At 37.5% G+C, this 23,347-nt stretch overlaps 1 protein-coding gene across 1 annotated transcript in view; it reads left to right on the top strand.

Annotated features, from left to right (window-relative positions):
* LOC132101402 (leucine zipper protein 2) overlaps positions 1-23,347 on the top strand; it is a 154,655-nt gene that overhangs the window by 117,088 nt on the left and 14,220 nt on the right. Inside the window, exons 5-9 of the mRNA XM_059506333.1 lie at positions 3,341-3,403; positions 6,341-6,403; positions 7,921-7,983; positions 13,916-13,990; positions 14,210-14,377. Coding sequence (XP_059362316.1) covers positions 3,341-3,403; positions 6,341-6,403; positions 7,921-7,983; positions 13,916-13,990; positions 14,210-14,377 — 432 coding nt within the window. The remainder of the gene's footprint in view (positions 1-3,340; positions 3,404-6,340; positions 6,404-7,920; positions 7,984-13,915; positions 13,991-14,209; positions 14,378-23,347) is intronic.

Genomic DNA, 23,347 nt, shown 5'->3' with positions numbered 1-23,347 from the left:
ACGTCCCCAACAATGCACAAGGGTTAAAAAGACCTTAAAAAAATATTTTTCCACCATTAAAAAAATCCTTTGTGGAATGGAAAGGTTCCATGAATATGAAATGTTTTTCTTGGAACCATTTTTGCATTTAAAGAAACATTGTTTTGGGGGCACTTTTGAATGAAGAAAAGGATGCTTATCTACCCTATTTTAAAACACACAAATTGTCCATGAAAGTTAATTGAAAATAGGATTGAAAATTTTTAAATGTACTTTTAAACAAGTACAATGTATAAATTTATATTAAAGAGAAAGCCAAGTCCGGGTTCTTGACAAGACAAATACTGTCAAATTAATTATTTGAACACCCTTAAAATGCGGAAAACTAAATAAAAGAGTAACAAAAAAGTTTTACCCTTTAAAGGCAGGGTAGGTAATACATGTATAAACAACTTTCTTCCAAATTTGTTTAAACTTTCTATATATATCAATGCATAATTAAAATGTAAGTACTCTGATAAAAAGAGTATAAAAATCGAGTGACTCTAGACCGTTTAATCTGTATTAAACACAGCTCATTATTTCCATTTCGGGACGAAACATAGGATTGGCTTAGGCGACTGTCACTCTCTCGCAACCATGGCAACCACCCTTTTGCCACACATGACCTGCCCACTTGCGCGTGCACGTTTGATTTGAGGAATTCAACAGGCACGGATCCTAGGAATACCAAAACAATGGCAGAGAAACAGCAAGCAAATTTCACAGTACCAGCCTATGCAGTTAGTGAAGGCAAACCAGGCTAAAAAAGGAAGACAGTAACAGTACAAGAAAAGGCAATGAACAAAAAGTCTTTGGATAAACAAAGAAATAAAACGCGAGTTAATATCGGCGTGGCTTTCCAGCGATTGCGAGAACTGAGGGAACTCAAGGGGCTGAAAAGTGACTCCTTGATGGCTTTATTTCTGCTGGACAGGTAAATCTTTCTTTTTGTATTTTGATCATACATATTTTTTTCATGAAGCATGTGTCATTAGAACACGTAGCTACGTAATATAGCTAACATAACATTACTTAGCGAGCCGTAGTAGAGGCTTTGGAAGGAGCCCAGAAGGGAGGGGGTGGAGTGAATGGAAATAATGAGCTGTCTTTAAAACAGTCGTGAGAGGTCTACAGTCACTCGATTTTTATACTTTCTTTTTCAGAGTACTTACATTTTAATTATGTATTGATATATAAATAAAGTTTAAACAAATTTGGAAAAAAAAGTTTTTTATAAAAATTTTTTACCTACCCTGCCTTTAAAACTAAAGTAGAATGACTAAAAGACTTTAGTCTATTTTTTCTTTTGAAACTATACGTCAGAACAGAAAGAGGGTCATTTAGGTTTGTTATTGCTGCATTGAAGCATAAATGGACTAAATATCATGAATTCTTCATTTTGAATGTTTCATTCATTCTGCTGTGTCACCACTGCACCCTCTTTACGTATCCCTGTCTAAACTAATTACCAGGAAAACACTGGAATCCTCATTAAAGGATGCCATGGAGGGTTCAGAGAGAGTCTCTTCTATCTTCTCTAGGCATTTACCTTTAGGTCTGGAAGAGTTATGTTACAGTAATTATGGAAAACTGTAGGAAGCACCATGCTGACTCTGGAGGAGATACACAATTATCTGCATGCAACTTTTCTTGTTTCCTCTCTGTGTGTGGCTGCGCGCAGTACTGCGGGGGGATAGAGGCACAGGGGCTCGTGTTTGGAATGAGAATGAATCACTGAGAATTAGCATTTCACCAGCTCTGGTCATTTTTTCCATTCTGCGAACAGCTCACCACCAAATGACACCAATTGCAGAAAGCAAAGCCGATTCACAACCCCAGATATATTCACAAGCTGCGACAATGTGGATGTTCAGTCCGGGGAATGTTAACATTTTACACTGCCATTGAAACGCCCAATGAGCTGTGACCTTTTGTTTGTTTGTAAGTGTCTTTTTTATGACAACCTTTAAATTATCTAGCTATTATGTTGAGCCGTTCGCATTATCCTGAGACCAAACTGTTTTGGTTAGACAAATAAAGTCAATTTCAGCTTATTAAAACGGCATATTCAAAACTCCTGCACTAGAGAGAGTTTTAGCTTCTAAAGGAATAGATCTTCTTAAAATGATTTAAAAAAATATATATATTTCTTAATTAATTTATTCTTTAATGTTTTGCAGAAGAAAATCTATGACATACAATGGTCCATACAATGACTGGCGCAGTGCTGTTTTGGCGTTATCTTATTGTAATCTAAAAAAACAAGATTGAAAAAATATCTATGCATTGACTGCAGTATATCAATAGGTGAGCTTATGGACTGAATTCAATTAAAGTGCTAATCGGAATAAATACACCCGCAGGTATGCTGCTGCCGTATTGTCTGGAACCGCACACAGCTGCTCGACCTCAGTATTTAGATGTGTTGTTATTTTTCCACTGTGTCTACCAGGGCTGGAGGCAGGAAAAAGAGAGAATGAGAGTTGAGGTAGTTTGACATCCAGGGCTGAGCTGGGGGAATAAGGAATAAGGAGCAATAGTGGAACGTTCTATTTGATTGGAGCTGCGGTTCACCCTCAGGGCTATAAACACTTCTGATTCTTTTTTGGTTGTTTGTACCACGCTCTGGATTGTTTCGGGAAACCTTCACTTTCACATTTGTATTCTATATAGGCTCGTGTTGGAATATTTTTTATATGTTTCTCTTTTCATTTGAGTTCAGTTCAGCAGGGGTAAACATGATTGAGGTTTTCATGAATTTACATTGCAGTCATACACAGATAATGTACAGTAAGATCTGACCTACCCTTGCTATTATATATATATATATATATATATATATATATATATATATATATATGTAAGGTACTTGTAAATACAGCTCAGAATAATCTAATACATTGAATTACAAACATAACTGTACAGTTATATTTCTGTACATATTGTACATTACTGTGCAATATTTTTTTTAGCAATTAATACTTTTATTCATCAAGGATACATTAAATTGATTCTTTAATTATATAAAGTTTAATAATTGAAATATGTTGAATAGTGTAAAGTAAAGAAAACAGTTATTTTAATTTGTAATAATATGACTGTTTTTGCTGTATTTTTATATACTTCAGAAACATTATACAATTTTGCCATAAATATAAAATATAGTGTATAAATATATAGTGTATATTTAACAGCATACGTCAATCTTCCTAAAATTAGACCATTATTCACAATTGATGAGGGTTTTCCTATTTTTTTTTTTTTTTTTTTATGCTGCTGGGGCTTTAATATGCAAAATGTTTCCCCTTTTCCCATGCAGATAAAGTTCTTAAAGATGGAGATGGAAAAGAAGACCAAAATCATCAAAGACCTTCAGCAAGAGGTACTGAACCCTTTTTTTGTTTTAAAGGAAGGATTATGAATGTATTAATTCTTCAGAACTTCTAAGAAATATACTTTCTTAATTTTTTATAGTAGCATTTACATGATATGTGAGATTAAATGAAAAATAAAACAAAACAATAGTAAATGCTTTCATTCATCAAACAAGAGAACAATCACCAGCCACTGCAGTTTGTTTTTGCCAACGGCTGGTCGTAAATTAATGGAGAAAATATAAAAATGACACAATATTTTTTTCTCAATAGAGATTTATGTTCTAACTACTGCGACATGCAGTGTTATTTAAGGTAAAGTCTACAGTGGAATGGCATTTAATTGAACATAAAATGAAAACTGTGTCCCTTAGTTCAACTGAAGTCAAGCCGTAGATGATGACAGCATAATAACGATTTAATTTGTTAAAGTACTGGTTGTATCCGTGTTGTATACCGTGGCTGAGTGAATTTTGTGATAGTGATAGTTCAACCAGAAATTAAAATTTGGTCAGCATTTGCTCACCCTTATGATGATCTAAACCTATATGACAACAACTGGACACTACTGGCTTTCATTGTATGGACTAAGTTCCATATGTCATACAGATTTGGAACAACATAAGGCTGACTAAATGGTGACAGAAATCTCATTTTTGGGTAAACCGTCCCTTTAAGGCTGTAATTTTTTTCATGGTTGTTGTTTGAACTCCACTGTGCCTATCTGCTTGTGTGGATCCTTGTGTCATTACAGTCTGTAGCAGGGCAGCCACATCACTTTTAATGACAGCTGCCATTTTTCTTACAGACTTGGGTACTCTTTCTTCTTCATGGAGGGGTAGAAATGCAAGTGTGTGGATTTGATACTCAGCCAATTCCACCTCATTGAATCATATTGCAATGCTATTCTGCTTCATTACCTCAAACACTCTTTCACTTGCTCACAGAACTTTCTCCGTTCCTATTCTTTCTCTTTCACACACAGTCACTTTAATGTAACACCTCTGTGGTCCATCAGCTATTATATATTTTCCAGTCAATTTGGGCCACTGTGACTCGTTACACAGTAGGTGTTGTAATTACAGTAAAAGTAGAAAAGAGCATGTTGAACTCTCAGCGTTAATTTAATCGCGAAAGCGACGAACATATGGTATGAAGAGCAAGTGTTCTGCTGAGATAATGGCTTTGACATTTTTAGTTGTTTTGGAATTTCTGTCAAACATCACTTGGCAGAAGGGAATGAAATGCGTTTTTGCTCCCCACTTGAATGAATTCTATAATTTGGTGCAATTCAATGAAAACTCCACTTTGTTGGACAGAAATTTTCTGCCAAAAAAATACAAATTTAAAGGGAAAAGTGCCATATTAGCTAATCAACACCCTGAAATTTGTCTCATTCTGTCTCGCATGTGTGTACTCTATACAAAGACGTCACTGCCACTTACATTTTAAGCAATAATAGCACAACAGCAAAATTCATGTTAGCAGTTAGGACTGTTGAGACAAATAAAACTTAAGCATCCAACCTTGTCTCTGTGTTCTCTCCAGTTACTCAAGTTCATTTGGAATGACCCTATAAAAGGTGTCCCGTTCCTACAGTGCCCTTCAAAATGCAATTTAAAATGTTCCTTTGATCTTCACATAAATATCACGCAGAAATGCTAAGACTAAGTCTTCCAGTCATGCTCATTTACTGACTTCATTAGTAATTTGTAATTGTCTGTACTTTAGTGTTCAAAAGTTTGGGTTCTGTAAGATTAATGTTTTTGAAAGAAGTCTCTTACCACCGCATTTATATATAAAAAAATAAAGTGGAGAAAACGGTAATATAGTGAAATACTTTATTAAATCAATTTCAATATATTTTAAAATGTGATTTATTCCTGTAATGGCAAAGCTGAAGCCATTATTTCAGAAATCATTTTAATATGCTGATTTGCTGCTCAAGAGATATTTCTTATTATTATAAATGTTGAAAACAGTTGATCTGCTTAATATTTTTGTGGAAACTGTGATACTCTTTCGGGAATATAAAGTTAAAATGACTAGCATTTATTTAAAATATAAATATTTTAGAACAATGTTATCAATTTTATGTTTCCTTTGCTGAATTGTGTTTCATTAACATAATCCCTCTGTGGACACATTCTTCTTATTATTATTATTTTTTTATGCTGAAAACAAAATACACAAATATGCAGGCTATTTCATCATAGTTGTCTTAATATTTCAATGCATACTGCATATATAGTTATTATGCACTAAAATAATTACAGTTGTACTTCTATTGTCACTTGCATTAATTACATGATCGTTGCTGGATTTTCACTTCAAAACAACGCCAAAAATACCACAAGTAGCATCGCAATTTTAGAGAAAAGCCAATGGAAATTCAGTCATTTTTGGAGCCGCAATTATCAGCAAAAAGTCCTGCAATATCCTGGGGGTCTGAAACTGGGTGACATTGCCACTAAAAGCGTGCTCATTTGCATCTGAGACCAACACAGAGACGAAGGAAGTGAGAAATTGAGGCAGAGAGAGAGAGATAATGAGAGAAAAAAATAAAAGCAAAAGGAAACGAACAGAGAGAAATAAAAAAGAGGAGGTGGAGAAAATCACTAGATTAAACTCACCACCACCATCATCTCTGTATTGATTCTTAATCTACCATCATCTATTTCCATAAAGACATCCACTGCAGGTTATTACAGAAATGAGGCATATACTCCTGGGTCACCTTGAGCTTCAATAAGCTTGTGAGGGAACTGTCAAAATGAGCTCAATGGAAACAGTTGAAGCATTGCTTTTGTCTGCAGGGACAGGGGTACCATTAAATTGAGTGTATTTACCTAGATAAAACAAGATGTCGGAGCTTGTTTCATGCTTGATGTTACAAAGCCGTCGGTACAGTATATCTCTATTTGTTGCATTTTTTTGTCTTGCAGAATAAAAGCCTGAAGAACAAACTTCTGTCCGGGAACAAGCTCTGTGACATACATGCAGAGGAGGTATGTTGTGGTGACTTTTTTGCACTCAAACACAGTTCCAAATAGAGTAACACTTTAGAATAGGGAACACTTATTCACTATTAACTACTTTTCCCTCAATAAATTCCTAATTTGCTGCTTATTAATAGTTAGTAAGGTAGTTGTTAAATTTAGGTATTGGGTAGGATTTAGAGATGTAGAATAATGTCATGTAGAATAAGGCATTAATATGTGCTTAATTACTACTAATAAATGGCCAATATTCTAGTAATATGCATGCTAATAAGCAACTAGTTAAGAGACCCTAAAATAAAGTGTTACCGAAGACACATTATGCATATTCAAACCTATTCACATGCCACCCTCAGATTTTTGAGTTTGAATACAAAACTAATTACAAAATTAGTAAAATTATTGACAAAAGGGTTTTATCTTACACTTTGGTGAAGAAACATTTTTTATTCAGAAATGTTTAAGTAATTTTTTTTTTTACAATAATTGTGAACAAACCTTTGAAGTAGAAAGACTGAAATGGTATTTTATTGCAAATCATAACCAAATAGTGTTTAAAAAAATAATAAAGTGAATAAAACATTACCTTATGCTTGCCAGGGCTGCATTTATTTGATCAATGCAGTAAAAACAGTAATATTCTGAAATATTATTATAGTTTACAATTACTCCAGTCTTCAGTGTCATATGATCCTTCAGAACAAAATTCTAATATGCTGATTTGGTGCTCAAGAAGCATTATTATGAATGTTAAAAAATATTATCTTTTTTGTTGTTGTTTCCTTGATGAATTTCAAGTTTGAAAGAACATACTTTACTTGAATCAATGACTATCTATCTATGCTGTCAATTTTAAAACATTTTATTGCATTCTTGCAGAATAAAATGTTTTTGTTACTTTTTTTTTTTTAAAGAGAGACCCGAAACAGTATGTATTTAAACACACATTTTCTAGGTTAGTGCTAGATTCAAGTGCAACCATCCTCAACTCATTCCAAGCTAATGATAATAATAATAAAAAATATTCCAAGTGTATTGGCAGTGTGATTTTGCTTCTCTAAGAGGGAGAGAGGAATTAAGTCTCATTAGTTTTGTGGAGGTGCTGTACACTTCAGTTACTAAGAGATTACTGAAGGCATTGATGCTATTGTGTAAGAGGAGTGAATGTGTGTGTGGAGAAATGGCATGTGTGATTCTTTAAATGTTTACAACTGTGGCAGCAATCCACAGGCAGCAAGCCAAGACAATACCATACCATGGAGTGAGTGTTACTTTGCAAGTGTGTATGCCTGGGTGTTGATGTGTTAATGTGTTTGCATCATCGAGTGGTCCCTGCAGTCCACTGAAGGGAAGAGTTTTATATTTTCTTGCTTAGTGAAGGTCTCTCCTTTGAATTGGAGCTTTGCCCAGGAAACGTATACAAAGGAACACTTCGGAGCGGCCACAAAAAGCCTGCTACACAATCTAAAACCAATTTTACTATTTGAATAAGCTAACACACATTCTCTCTTATCTTCATTTTGCAGTCCAAAAAAATCCAATCCCAACTGAAAGAGCTGAGGTATGGCAAAAAGGATTTAATTTTTAAGGTAAGAACCAAACAAAGAGCATGTGTCATTACTGTACCCTTGCATGGTGCACAGGGGCCTTAACACCTCATTTAAAAGATGATTTTACCTGAGCTATTTACCCACAGTTCTTGAGCTCAAAGAAAGTCCTGTTTGGCTTACTATTGTTGTCTTGTTACTCTAACCATATACAAAATATTTCCGATTCAGTTTACTATATCAGTCAGTCAGGACACATCACCAGATCTTTAGTTTAATTGTGCTAAGAATTTAATGTTGTGAATATTCCCAGCAGGGACACAGAGCCATAAGACGCTGATATTTGGTTTGGTTTGATATCCAATACTGGCATCAGCTGACATTGCTATTTGTTGTTTTAGGTTATTTTTTAGGTTGCATAATCAAAACCCGATTTTCATTCTTAACCAAATATGTTTCTAAAAGTGCTGTTGACATGAAATATTCGGTAAAAACCAAACTAATCCATACATACAAATAAAACACAACAAATAAGTTCAGAAATTTAGTTATGTGTAACTATGTATATGTAATAAATTAATGACACAAGGAAAAAGTATTGAACTACTGAAATGTATTGCATATTTTGTACAAAAAAATCTGTTGGTATTGACAGCTTCAAGACACGTCCTGTATGGAGAAACTAGTCGCATGCATTGCTCAGGTGTGATTTTTCCAATAGAGCATTTATTTACAATAGAGATCTTTTATAACATTACAAATGTCTTGTCACTCCTTTGTGAATTAAGTATAAATAAAAATAAAAAAACCTACTGCTGGCCAAACTTTGGAAAGGTACCGTATAAAGTTTAACCAGAACAAAAATAATTCAAATTAATTTGCTAGAAGTTAGTTTTATCAACTTTTAGAAATAAGCAAGCATTTTCAGCTTCCAAAATGATGTAAGAGCCACAAACCTCTCATGCTAAATGGGGTCTTTAACCGCTTTTAACCACACTAACTTCTGAGATGTTTTTGAAAGCAGAAACAAAGCAACGTGAATGTCACTGTCCTAAAAATCAGACATAATAATCTGCATTTCTCGCCAAAATAAAACAAACTAGGAGTAATATGTGCATTCTAATTGAATGGTTTGACCTTTTCATGTAAGATGAGAGTGAAGATTCATGTAAAAAACAGTGACCTTTCCTGCCATGCAGGTTGACCTTTCCTCTCTTATTTGCAGTGTTAGATGGGAAAATGTCAGCTGATATTTCCAGCATATTGCCCTTTGGTACCATCATATAAACTCTGGGTTTTCACACAAAGTGCATCACTTTAAAACTATTGCTTCTTAACATCTATGCTTCTGTACATCTATTTCTGCATTCCCTGTTTGAAATTAATGTAGGAAGATTATCCTTCCTCCTTTTATATTCATGATTAAAGAAGTTATTTTCAGAGTTTTTATCTAGAGTTGCCTTTTAAGTATGAGTTGGTTTGAAGAGGCATTGTTCAGTAATGGGAAGCAAAGGAGGAATATTCAGAGGCTTAGGCTAGCACGGCAAAAAGCTAGAGAAGGAGAATAAGCAAGATTGCTTTGTCAAAGTATTTTCCCCAGATCTAGCCAGAATTAAATGGATTTTCTTTATTTCTTATTTAAAGTGCTGCAATTTATCACAATCATGTCTTGTTGTGTTGGAGTGAAGTGTCTGAATTATGCACGTCAAATTATTCATAGACTGTTACATGTTGTGTGGCACTGATGTTTAATCAAAACTTGATGATGTAAATTATTAGAATTTTTTTTGGTACAGTAGTTGTCCTTTATTACCTGGTCTAGCATCAGTTCCTTTATCAATAAGTCTTTCTTGTTTAAGATTCAGCTTTTGCAATCCATCGCTATTAGGGGTGTAATGGTACGTGTATTCGTACCGGACCGTTTCGGTACAGGGCTTTCGGTACGGTGCACGTGTGTACCGAATGACCGAATGCAATATTTTGTTTGCGGAACATAGATACATTTTCGTGTTTCCAAACGAACATATTAAGTGGCGGAAGTCTCCGCGTTCAGCGCAAATCCCGCCCTGCTGCTGATTCTAAGGCCGGTGACACACTGGCTGCGTGGCGTGAGCGTGAGCGTGGCGTGTCAGTTGCTTTGCGTTTTCTGTGTCTTTAAACACCAGAATCGTGCCTGGTGCGGCGCTGGCGCGCTGCTGCTACTGTGGGTGACATAGAGGGAGACCGCCGACAGACCAGGATCTTGTCTTCACGACAACAATATCTACAACCCGAATTCCGGAAAAGTTGGGACGTTTTTTAAATTTTAATAAAATGAAAACTAAAAGAATTTCAAATCACATGAGCCAAATTTTATTCACAATAGAACATAGATAACATAGCAAATGTTTAAACTGAGAAAGTTTACAACTTTATGCACAAAATGAGCTCATTTCAATTTTGATTTCTGCTACAGGTCTCAAAATAGTTGGGACGGGGCATGTTTACCATGGTGTAGCATCTCCTTTTCTTTTCAAAACAGTTTGAAGACGTCTGGGCATTGAGGCTATGAGTTGCTGGAGTTTTGCTGTTGGAATTTGGTCCCATTCTTGCCTTATATAGATTTCCAGCTGCTGAAGAGTTCGTGGTCGTCTTTGACATATTTTTCGTTTAATGATGCGCCAAATGTTCTCTATAAGTGAAAGATCTGGACTGCAGGCAGGCCAGGTTAGCACCCGGACTCTTCTACGACGAAGCCATGCTGTTGTTATAGCTGCAGTATGTGGTTTTGCATTGTCCTGCTGAAATAAACAAGGCCTTCCCTGAAATAGACGTTGTTTGGAGGGAAGCATATGTAGCTCTAAAACCTTTATATACCTTTCAGCATTCACAGAGCCTTCCAAAACATGCAAGCTGCCCATACCGTATGCACTTATGCACCCCCATACCATCAGAGATGCTGGCTTTTGAACTGAACGCTGATAACATGCTGGAAGGTCTCCCTCCTCTTTAGCCCGGAGGACACGGCGTCCGTGATTTCCAACAAGAATGTCAAATTTGGACTCGTCTGACCATAAAACACTATTCTACTTTGAAATAGTCCATTTTAAATGAGCCTTGGCCCACAGGACACGACGGCGCTTCTGGACCATGTTCACATATGGCTTCCTTTTTGCATGATAGAGCTTTAGTTGGCATCTGCTGATGGCACGGCGGATTGTGTTTACCGACAGTGGTTTCTGAAAGTATTCCTGGGCCCATTTAGTAATGTCATTTACACAATCATGCCGATGAGTGATGCAGTGTCGTCTGAGAGCCCGAAGACCACGGTCATCCAATAAAGGTCTCCGGCCTTGTCCCTTACGCACAGAGATTTCTCCAGTTTCTCTGAATCTTTTGATGATGTTATGCACTGTAGATGATGAGATTTGCAAAGCCTTTGCAATTTGACGTTGAGGAACATTGTTTTTAAAGTTTTCCACAATTTTTTTACGCAGTCTCTAAGACAAAGCTTTTATAGCTAATCATGTTACAGACCTGATATCAATTAACTTAATTAATCACTAGATGTTCTCCCAGCTGAATCTTTTCAAAACCGTTTGCTTTTTTAGCCATTTGTTGCCCCCGTGCCAACTTTTTTGAGACCTGTAGCAGGCATTAAATTTTAAATCAGCTAATTAAGTGGATAAAAGTGTAAAATTTCTCAGTTTAAACATTTGCTACGTTATCTATGTTCTCTTGTGAATAAAATATTGGCTCATGTGATTTGAAATTCCTTTAGTTTTCATTTTATTAAAATTTAAAAAACGTCCCAACTTTTCTGGAATTCGGGTTGTATACTTCATGTTGAGCATAAATATAAAGCCTACTGATAAAGGACACCGTCAACAGTATGGCATCACGCGAGTGTGAACATCACTACAACTAGGAAAAAAAACGATTGTAATTCAAACGCAGCTCCCGTCGGCATTTAAACAGACCTTTGCTCTTAATTCCGATCGGTCCAACGTAATAACGAAATCTGAGCAGGTGTAAAAACTGAAACTGCTGATGCTGCACTTTACACTTTGGAAAAGTTATATATATTTTTTAAATATGAGCAGGCCTACAAGCTGGGATCGGTAATGCTGCACTGTAATCATAGTTATTTATTTATATTTTTCATTATATTTTATTATATGATATTGGTCTGAGTATGAGTATTTTATTTAGTGGAGAACTTTGCAGCAGTATTTTATTTCTTATTCTTTTGTTATTTTATTATAAATTATATTTTATTATTTTTTTATTAAAAAGTATTAAACAAAAATGTGTAAACAAATTGTTAAAAAAGTTTATAGTAATAAACAAACTGCAGTTTAATGTTTGCATTTCTTTCCCTTACTGTACCGAAAATGAACCGAACCGTGACTTTAAAACCGAGGTACATACCGAACCGTGATTTTTGCGCACCATTACACCCCTAATCGCTATAGTAGCTCTTCTCTGTTGTGCTTGAAAGAACTCAGTGAAAATAATCACAAATAGATTAAGATTAAATAAATTAAATTGTGACGGCAATGGCATAATGGCTTGTTATAAGACACAATCAGAATGATTGCAATGTTCTTTATTTTAATTATACTTTGAATACAGTTTAAATTTTTTTGCTTTTTTTTATCATGAGTTGCCTTACTAGCAATTAGGATATTCCACAATTAACTGTGATTATGGTAATGTTGTATTGACTGAAAACAAACCAACTTGCAAAATAGCACACTATGCTATGAATATGCTATATAACAAGGAACATTCATTTGTACATTTATAATTTAATACGAAATGAAATATTAAAGATTTATTTGGTTTATCCAGCCAGCCATATAAATCTTATTTTCACTTCAATACTACTTGTGGTTTGTTGTGTATTAACTTTGTGTAAGTCCATGCTTAACCACTGAATCGCTGAGAAAAACACTATCTTAGAGCTATTTTTCTTTAGACTGGTGTGTCTTCCATTGATTTGATTGTTTCTTGCTCAAAGCTAAAGGCTTTAGTATTTTATAAAGGTCTCACCTCTTTCTAAAAAGCTAATCACAAACTTTTTTATGATTTCAAGAACATTCAAACTTGTGAAAATGTAAAATCATGCCCTGTTCATGTTAGATTTTAGACTACCTATATTGAAGAAACTCTGTGAACATTTGAGTTAATTCTGTAACATGAATACCAAATTTCTCTCTTATATCCAAGCACTCTACTTTTCGTCTCCCAGATAACGTGTGCTAATGATCCCAGATGGGCAATCTCTATCACCTGTTCACACCTTAATGAGTCTGTTGTTGACTGCACAAACAGCTTCTCAGTCATATAGCAATATTTATGAAACTAAACTAATGACATACTGAGGGCTAGTCATTATGTAGTTCTGCCTCAAAGAAGAGCATCACACTCAATTATATAAGCATTCACAGTAGAGTTCATGCAACCCAAAGTATATTAAGTATAAATAAACCTAGACAGGTAAAGATCTAAAGGTAAATCTAGCAGAAATTATGGTTGTTTGAATAGCTCATTATCCACAATGTCCGTGACCAAATTGAACATATAAGATTAAAGTCTTAAACTTTGAAATTAAACAGCCAATTTAGGATTTTAAGGATTTAAAAGTTTTTTTTTTTTCAGGATTTTTAAAACGAAGAAATATAGGTAAAACATGAAATATTTAAGAAAGACATATTTAAGATTCTGGAATATTTCTTGGTCAGTAATTGACCATGTTACTCTCCTTTTAAAGCTTAAAATACTTTGTAAATCATTTTCAACTTCTTTAAATCCAAATGATTTATTTAAACTGTTGATAATCTAATTTGTAATTACACATGTACTGAATAAACAATGCTAAAGACAAGCATCTCTAGACTCTGGAAAGCACTTTAAATATATACACAGTTTGAACTGAGGCTCATGTCAGTTTGGTAAGATGATAAGAGCCATCAATGCCTCTTCTGTGCAGGGTCAGCAACTGATGGACTTGGAGAATAAACTCAAAATGGCCAAAGATGAACTGGAGAAGGCAGCGCTGGATAAGGTAAGTCAGGAACTGATCCATTTCATTGTTCCAATTCAGATTTAGTGTTTTTCTATTCTGCTATCTTTTAAAATGCAAACTTTAAAAATGTATTCTTTTATCTTATTAGGTCAGGGATTTTGCCATTTTTTACAGAGCGTGTGGAGAAAATAAACAGATGACAGCATGATAAAGATTTCCCCATTAATATCACGTGTTGTCTCACTTAATTTGTTGCAGGAGTCACAGCTGAAAGCCCTGAAGGAGACCGTGCATATTTGCTTCTCGTCTGTCCTACACAGCCAGACAGGAAGTTTACACAGATTTCCAGCCACACCCACCAACCTTTTGAGGTACTCTGCCCTGGCCAACAATTCAAGAGTCACCTTTCAGCAGCCGCATGCAAAGGTACTAACACCCTGAAGAAAAGCCATTCTCTGAAATTAATGAATAAGCACAGAAATAGATTTTAAATGGCCATCATATGGCTAGAAAGGCTTTTTGTTGTTTTATTCATGAAGTCCTTACTTCAAACAGCACAAAAGTACTTTAAATGTATGCATATAACTTGCTATATTCAGTATCTTCTGACTCCACATAATGGCTATTAGAAAAAAACAATGTGAAAGTTGTATTCACTAAAATCTGCACGTTTCAAAGTTCACAATCAAAGAATAGCACTCATTTATTCTAAGTGATTTGTGTATTTTCTATTGATCAATTACTGGTGTTTATATTGTAATTTATTGTTGTAAGAGTGCATACTATATTATTTTTAATAGTACAGCATAAATACGTCAAAATAAAAGTCCTAGTGTATTTCAGGATAGTTTATATTTAAAAATGCTGTATTATGCAGACCTTTTGGTCACACTTTAGTTTAGGGACCAATTCTCACTATTAACTAACTATTAACTATGACTTTTGTCTCTATAAATTCCTAATTACTCCATATTAATAGTTAGTAGGGTAGTTGTTAAGATTAGGTATTAGGCAAAGCTAAGGGATATAGAACATGGTAATGGGGACACTGTATATGTTTTACATTTTTTAAGTACCAATAAACAGCCAATATGCATGCTAATAAGCAACTAGTAAATTGTGAGAATTGGTCTATAAACTAAAGTGTTACAGATTTTTTTTTCTTTCTGGTAATTATTATAAGCTGTAGGCTTGTCTGGCATTTAATTCACTGTAAACTTTTCTGAAGTTTCACTCTAGGCTACTTAGTCACCAGGAGGAATGTTTGTTTTTGTGAAAAGTGGGGACATCCCATAGGTGTAATGGTTTTTATAATGTACAAACTGTATATTCTATGGCCCTACACAAACCCTAGACCTAACCCTAACCCTCACAGGAAACTTTGTGCATTTTTACTTTCTCAAAAAACTCATTCTGTATGATTTATAAGCGTTTTGAAAAATGGGGACATGGGTTATGTCCTCATAAGTCACCCTCTCCTTGTAATACCTGTGTCATACCCATGTCATTATATAAAGTTGTGACCTGATATGTCACAAAAACATGTACACACACACACACACACACACACACACACTCAGTTGCTGCAGATTTGTCGGCTGCACATCCATGATGTGAATCTTCCGTTCCACCACATCCCAAAGTTGCTCTATTGCATTGAGATCTGGTGACTGTGGAGGCCATTTGAGTATAGTGAACTCATGTGAGATGATTTGAGCTTTGTGAGGCCCAAAGTGTGCCAAGAAAATATCCCCCACACATTACACAACCACCACCAGTTTGAACCGTTGAGACAAGGCAGGATGGATCCATGCTTTCATTTTATTAAAGGCAAATTCTAATTCTGACCCTACCATCTGAATGTCGAAGCAGAGACCGAGACTCAGCAGACCAGGCAACGTTTTTCCAATCTTATATTTTCCAAATTTTGGTGAGCCTGTGCGAACTGTAGCCTCCATTTCCTGTTCTTAGCTGACAGGAGTGGCACCCGCTGTTTTCTTCTGCTGCTGTAGCCCATCTGCTTTAGGGTTCGACATGTTGTGCTTTCAGAGATGCTATTCTGCATACCTTGGTTGTAACTAGTGGTTATTTGAGTAACTGTTGCCTTTCTATCATCTCTAACCAGTCATCCACACAACAACTTCTCTTTTTCGGACCATTCTCTGTTAACCATAGAGATGGTTGTGTATTAAAATCCTAGTAGATCAGCAGTTTTTGAAATACTCAGACCAGCCCATCTAGCACAAACAACCAATTCAAAATCACTTAAATCCCCTTTCTTCCACATTCTGATGCTGTCACGAACGGGAACACAGGAGACGGAAGATCCAAGTGCATTGTTTTTTTTATTAAGGGTAATCCAAATCAGGGTCAAAAACAAGCTGGGGTCGTAACCAACAATATCCAAACAGAAACAAACTAACTAACAAACAAACAAACAGGAACAAGAACAGGAACTCAAGGACTAGGAAACGCGAGGAAACTAGGTGACGGAAAGTAAGTTATATTGTAGTGCCTGCGGTGAGGTGCCTATGGGGAAGTGAGACCACTAGTGGACACCTAGGGAAACAGAGACCAGACAGCGTGACATTACCCCCTCCTCCACGGAGCAGCTACCAGATGCTCCATCCGAAACCAAGAAGAGACCAAGGAACACAGAGACCAGGAGGGAGGTGGAGCGCAGGCACGCAGGTGAAACAGAAGCCCACCAGGGTGGCGCAGAAGACCACCACCTCCGTGCGGTCGAGACAGAAGCCCACCAGGGCGGCGCAGAAGACCACCACAGCCGTGCGGTCGAGAAAGAAGCCCACCAGGGCGGTGCAGAAGACCACCACATCCGTGCGGTCAAGACAGAAGCCCACCAGGGCGGCCCAGAAGACCACCACAGCCGTACGGTCGAGACAAGAGCCCCCCAGGGCGGCACCGAAGACCACCACAGTGGGATCGATGATACATGAGAGCAAGTCTGGATAGGCAAGTCTGAAACAGAGAACATGAACAAGTTAAGGGTGGCCTCCTTGGTCACGACAGGATCAGTCGAGTGCTCAGAGAGTTCGCTGAGACGTGGAGAGGATCTGGTAGTTCAGCAGAGACGTGGAGAGGCTTTGGTAGTTCAGCAGAGACATGGAGAAGCTCTGGTAGTTCCGCAGAGTTTAGACTGGATTCAGGAAGATCAATGGTGACTTGACTCTGCTCATGACGATCATTGGTGACTTGACTCTGCTCATGAAGATCAATGGTGACTTGCCTTTGCCCATGAAGAAAGTCGGTGACTTGACCTTGCCCATGAAGAACACTGGTGACTTGACTTTGCCCATGAAGATCATTGGTGACTTGACTTTGCCCATGAAGATCATTGGTGACTTGACTTTGTCCATGAAGATCACTGGTGACTTGCCCTTGCACATGTAGATCAATGGTGACTTGAATCTGTACATGAAGAACACCGGTGACTTGAATCTGTCCATAAAGAACACCGGTGACTTGACTCTGTCCTTGAAGATCACCAGTGACTTGACTTGACTCCTGAGGTCTAACTGTGGTAGTGCTTGACTCATGAGTGTCAACGGTGACTTGACCTGACTCTGGAGTGTCAACGGTGACTTGACCTGACTCTGGAGTGTCAACGGGGACTTGACCTGACTCTGGAGTGTCAACGGTGACTTGACCTGACTCTGGAGTGTCAACGGTGACTTGACCTGACTCTGGAGTGTCAACGGTGACTTGACCTGACTCTGGAGTGTCAACGGGGACTTGACCTGACTCTGGAGTGTCAACGGTGACTTGACCTGACTCTGGAGTGTCAACGGTGACTTGACCTGACTCTGGAGTGTCAACGGTGACTTGACCTGACTCTGGAGGGTCAACGGTGACTTGACCTGACTCTGGAGGGTCAACGGGAACCTGACTCGACTCTGGAGGGTCAACGGGAACCTGACTCGACCCTGGAGGGTCAACGGGAACCTGACTCGACTCTGGAGGGTCAACTGTGGCTGTCATCCCGTATAGAGGCACTGGACAAGCGGCCATCTTGTGCCATGACTCCGGACCGGCGGCCATCCTGGGCAGTGGCGCTGGACCGACGGCCATCTTGGGCAGTGGTGCTGGGCCGGCGGCCATGTTGGGCAGTGGCGCTGGGCTGGGGGCCACCTTGCGCCGTGGCGCTGGGCTGGCGACCACCTTGTGCTGTGGCGCTGGGCTGGCGGTCATATTGTGCAGTGGTGCTGGGCTGGCGGTCCCACTGTCTGTAGACCCCGGTCTAGAGTCGGCCATCCCACCTAGAGAGACAGGTGTGGCTGAGTCATCCCACCGAGATCGATGCTGTAGGTAACTGGTGAACCCCCAAAAGTCCAGTATCTCCAGCCCCTTCATCTCCCACCTAGGTAAAGGGTCATCCAGGCAGTCGTTGAAAAGGTCCTTCAGTGCCTCATTGTTATACCCCATCCCCACTGCAATAGTCCAGAACATTTGCGCCAAGCCCCCCACCTCACTCCCCTTCTGATGGAGAGTGGTTAGGTTAGAAAGTCTCCCCATCCGCTCCTCTATGGTGGCTGGGGAACGTATACGAAATCCCACACCGCTGGATCTTAGCATGAAGGAGTCCTTCTGTCACGAACGGGAACACAGGAGACGGAAGATCCAAGTGCAGTGTGGTTTTATTAAGGGTAATCCAAATCAGGGTCAAAAACAAGCCGTGGTCATAACCAACAATATCCAAACAGAAACAAACAAACAAACAAACAAACAGGAACAAGAACAGGAACTCACGGACTAGGAAACGCGAGGAAACTAGGTGACGGAAAGTAAGGACTCCATGACGACAATTGGAAACAGACCGGATTATATGGGCAGGATAATGACTATGAAAGTGAAGACACTTGAGTGCAATTAACAGGTGTGCAATTACCGTGATGAAGGGACAAGGCTTTGTGGGAATTGTAGTGCCTGCAGTGAGGTGCCTATGGGGAAGTGAGACCACTAGTGGACACCCAGGGAAACAGAGACCAGACAGCGTGACAGATGCTCGTGTTTGAACTTCAGCAAGTCGTCTTCACCACATCTACATGACTAAATGCATTGAGTTTCTGCCATGTGATTGGCTGATTAGCAATTTGTGTTACCAAGCAATTGAACAGGTGTACCTAATAAATTATATATATATATATATATATATATATTAAATTGGTTTAAAATAAAGTTTACTCATTTTACTAGTATCAGAAAAATAACCCTTTTTTTCTTTCTTTTATCTATAACATGCATTTCCAAAACAGTGAATTATTATGTCATGCTGACTTAAGATTTCTGGTTATCACACAATTTAGACTTTAGAATACTTGAAATATAGTGAATGGAGTTACAAGGAGTTTTTTGGGGGTTAACTATTCCTACAGCAATTTTACTGCCATGTCATATGCATTATGCTACTGTAAAATGAAGAAAAGGGGTTTGTTACTTTGAGGCAACACTGTAATCTAAGGGTTGAATGCCATAATTCACAAAAGGCATCCTGTCATCCAACCTGTCAAGAAAGGAATCTCTCAGTGCATCCAGTACTGCTGAGAACACAAACCATTAACAGTCCTTGATTTATTTAGCAGGCAGAGATTCTGCCCGTTAGAGATTCTGCCTCTATTTTCTACCCCACATGACGCAGAAGCACTGTGTTGCTTAGAATCTCAATGCTTATATGCACTACCCAGAGGACAGAGTAGTGCTTTTTGATTGTGCTCCAATACTCTTATCCATAAGCAAAAAGTCTCCACAGAACAATATTAGAGAACATCAAAAGACCTCATAAAACAAGGCTTCAGCCTTCAGCTATTTTTCCCTAAATAAGCTGATTTTTAAGAAAGAAAATGTTAGAAAGAACTTAGTAAGACACTGAACTTTGGACGGTATTCAAAATGCATTATTATTTAGCACCCATAAAGACATGAAAGAAAAAAAAATTCTTAGACAATGTCATGTTTATTTTGATTTCTTCAGAATCTTGGTCTGAAATGTCTCACCTTCAGCAAGACTTTCACTGGAAACTTGACACAAACATCAACCTTGACACCAAAGTCAATATGTGTTCCCTTAAGATTAAATATGTTATTGTAAAACATCTGTCCAAGTCTGTTTCTCAAGTACAAATCATTTTCTACCTCTCAAATGAAATGGATGTGAAGAAGACATTTAGTCCTCTATACAGTGTCCCATTCAGCATTTCATTATAGCACATTTTCATCAACTCTTGAGAATGTAATGAGCCTTAATCCTTTCCAAACAGCCATGCAAAACCTTTACTGTCAGCCAGCGCACACTAGTCCCTGCTGCAGAAAGATTAATCAGTGTGAGGTTTTAACAAACAGACAGTTTTGAATGATAGTCACTTCATATTTAACAGCCGTTGATAGATGTCATGTGCTGTAGCTTGTTAAATTTCATGTAACATTTATGTGTTTGTGCTATTTGCCTGTTAACAAATACTTTAGATTATTTAGAGATTTTTTTTGTTTTGTTTTGCTTAAACTCAAGAGATTAGTTTTAAGTATCAATGCAAATGAATTTATAAACTTTATAATTTTTATAGCTCCACAAAGAGCAAAAAAGTCAAGCTTAGTCATTTGATTTGTTAAAAATATTTAGCATTTATTTGTATTGTTTTAATTTACATTGAAAGTTTTTTTATTTTTATTTTTTTTTTTTTTTTTTTTTACAAGTACATTTAAGTGTTCATCACAAGTATACATGAACATGAAAAAACCCTGCAAAACAATACAATGCTATCTCACGAGTAATCCGTATGTATTTTATGATTTGTCTAGACCCCAGTGACAAGTAGGTTTAGGGGCGGGGATAGTGGTGGGTCATTCAATTGAATTCATACAAATTTAGCATTTACTCATAAAATACATACAATTTAGCAAAAACCATAAAAGTTTATATGAGTAAGGTCATACAGATTTGTACGAATGATCCACCTCATTAGAGGTGCCATGTGCAAAAATTGAGGTAAAAATATACAAAAAATGACCTACACGCATCAAAAGTATGAGAAGAAATAAGGGCGATGATGTCATTAAAAAAATGTCAAGTTATAGTGCTGCAGAGATATCAACCTTAATTAGCAGTAGCATTACTAGCCCCGGCCCGACAGGTGTCGTAATACCAGTTTCGGCCATGGGAGGCGGTATGCGGGCAACATAACCACCAGCCAACCTGCAATACACGAATAACTCGCACGGCTTGTGGGCGTACCTGAACCTGATGTCAATCATGTGGAAAGTACAGCCCACTACTTCATTTCAGTTCAGGGAAGAGAGCGGAAGGATGACTTAAGCCCTTGGCAAGAGACCACCACCCGCTACAGGGAAACAACCACGCTCGGAATCACAAATCAAATCCGATAAGAAAAGGAGCCGAACCAGAGTAAACATCGGCACTGCTTTCAATCGCTGGAGAAACTGATGGACCTGAAAGAAATGAGGTTCCACACCGAACTTGCAACATTTCTTTTGGATTGGTAAGTTAGATGCTGTTAGTATTTCGCTAGAAGTTTGTTTTATATGTTTGTGTATTTTTTTTTCGGGAAGTTATAACATAGAAATGTATCGAATGCTGTTCTATAAACGTGCTAATGTTAGCGATGGCTAACCGTAACTGCGTTTGATAATTAGCTAGCTATAACTTACCCATTTTTTTTATATCATAAGTAACCTGCTCTGTCTAGTCTGTTGGTCTCCGTGTCCTCTTTGCTTCGTGGTTTTTCTGTACGTGAGAAAATTGATGTGTTGCATGAAAGCGTGTGAAAAGAGTCAATTGCGTGTGTCTCACGGTGAATGCTTGAGAGTTGGCAGCTCTGGTTACGTTGGTTGGCGCTAGCTTGGTCAACATCAGCTGTCTGATGTTGACCAATGATGTTGACAGAATGCTGTCTGTCAAATTAATTTAATTCAAATAATGTGTATATACAACTCAATGTAATATGAACAAAATGAATATGAACATATTCACTGGTAAAGGTGAAGGGGAGTAGCTTCAAGATGTCATGTTTCAAAATCACTTGACATCACCCAACGTTCCTCTGGAGGCAAAACGTCCTCTTATAGCAGCAGTTCTCAATTCCAGTCCTCGCACCCCACTGCTCTGCATATTTTGCACGTTTCTCTTTGTTAACACACCTGATTCAGATAATCAGCTCGTTAGAAATGAACTCCGTGCATGAGCTGTTTTTCAAATGTTCATTGCTCCCTACTCTCTGAGCAGGGGAAATCTGTTGAAGTTTACCTCACATCGAAACATTCATTCACTGATTTGTGCTGTGCAGCGTCTTTAAACATGGACAACTGTGACATCATATACCTCTGTAAATCAATACAATTTAAATTCACGTCTTGCACACTTCAATGCACTTTGATTGGAACATATAGCTACGTTCACTTCGAACTGGAATCATGGCTGAATATCCTGTGATGTCCACTTCGCAGGGCACTTATGTTCGAATAGAACAAATGTCTGAAGCGCTAAGAGAAACGTTCAAAATGTACAGAGAAGTGGGGCGCGAGGACTGCAATTGAGAACCGCTGTCTTATAGGCTTCAGCTATGCTCTAGGGTTGTTGTGAAGGTAGGGGCGGAGCATAGAGACTGCCGTTTCTCGTTTGTTAATCTAGAGTAGACCAATTCACTTTATTGAGGCATACTGCCCCCATCTGGTATGGAATGTGGAGTATGACTTGATTTTTTTGCCAGATATGACAGATGGCACCTTTAAGTACGAGTTGCCATGAGACCGGATTGAGCAACAATAAAATTTCAGTATGTGGGTTAAAATGCTAATTATATATATTATAGGCTTTAGAAATACAACGATTAGGTAATTCTTGTTAGTACAGGTAAATTAAATAATAGCAATAATTTTAATAATGTATTAGTAAATGTCGAAATTAACATTAACTGAGGTTAATAAATGGTTTACAAGTAGTTTTCATTGTTAGTTCATGTTAACTAATGTTAAATGGAACCTTATTGCAAAGCGTTACAATCTTTTGCCCTAAAAAAAAAAAAAAATCTGTTCTGGATCAGGTTAGTCATGCAGCTTTTGTTACTATGGCAACGAACACCAGTAAAAACTGATCATCCTTCATGAGACAAATATAGTATTTGCAAACTAAACTGTAACTAAGCCACTTTTAGACTGCCTCTTGAGACAGACCTCACTGATTTTGATTTACTGTTGCTATATTTATGCGCATGACTATCGTAATAAATGGAAGGTCAATGGGGAATGGGACAGTATCTGTAAAATCTTTTTGAATTTTCTTTTCTTTTGTTCTGTGTTTGTAGTGGTACAGAAATTGCATACTTTATCCTAAAATCATGTACTTGTAGTCACTTTACAAGCACACAGC

Source organism: Carassius carassius, chromosome 23 (assembly GCF_963082965.1).
Source record: "Carassius carassius chromosome 23, fCarCar2.1, whole genome shotgun sequence".
Classification (NCBI taxonomy): Eukaryota; Metazoa; Chordata; class Actinopteri; order Cypriniformes; family Cyprinidae; genus Carassius; species Carassius carassius.
This window is presented reverse-complemented; position numbering and strand designations above follow the sequence as displayed.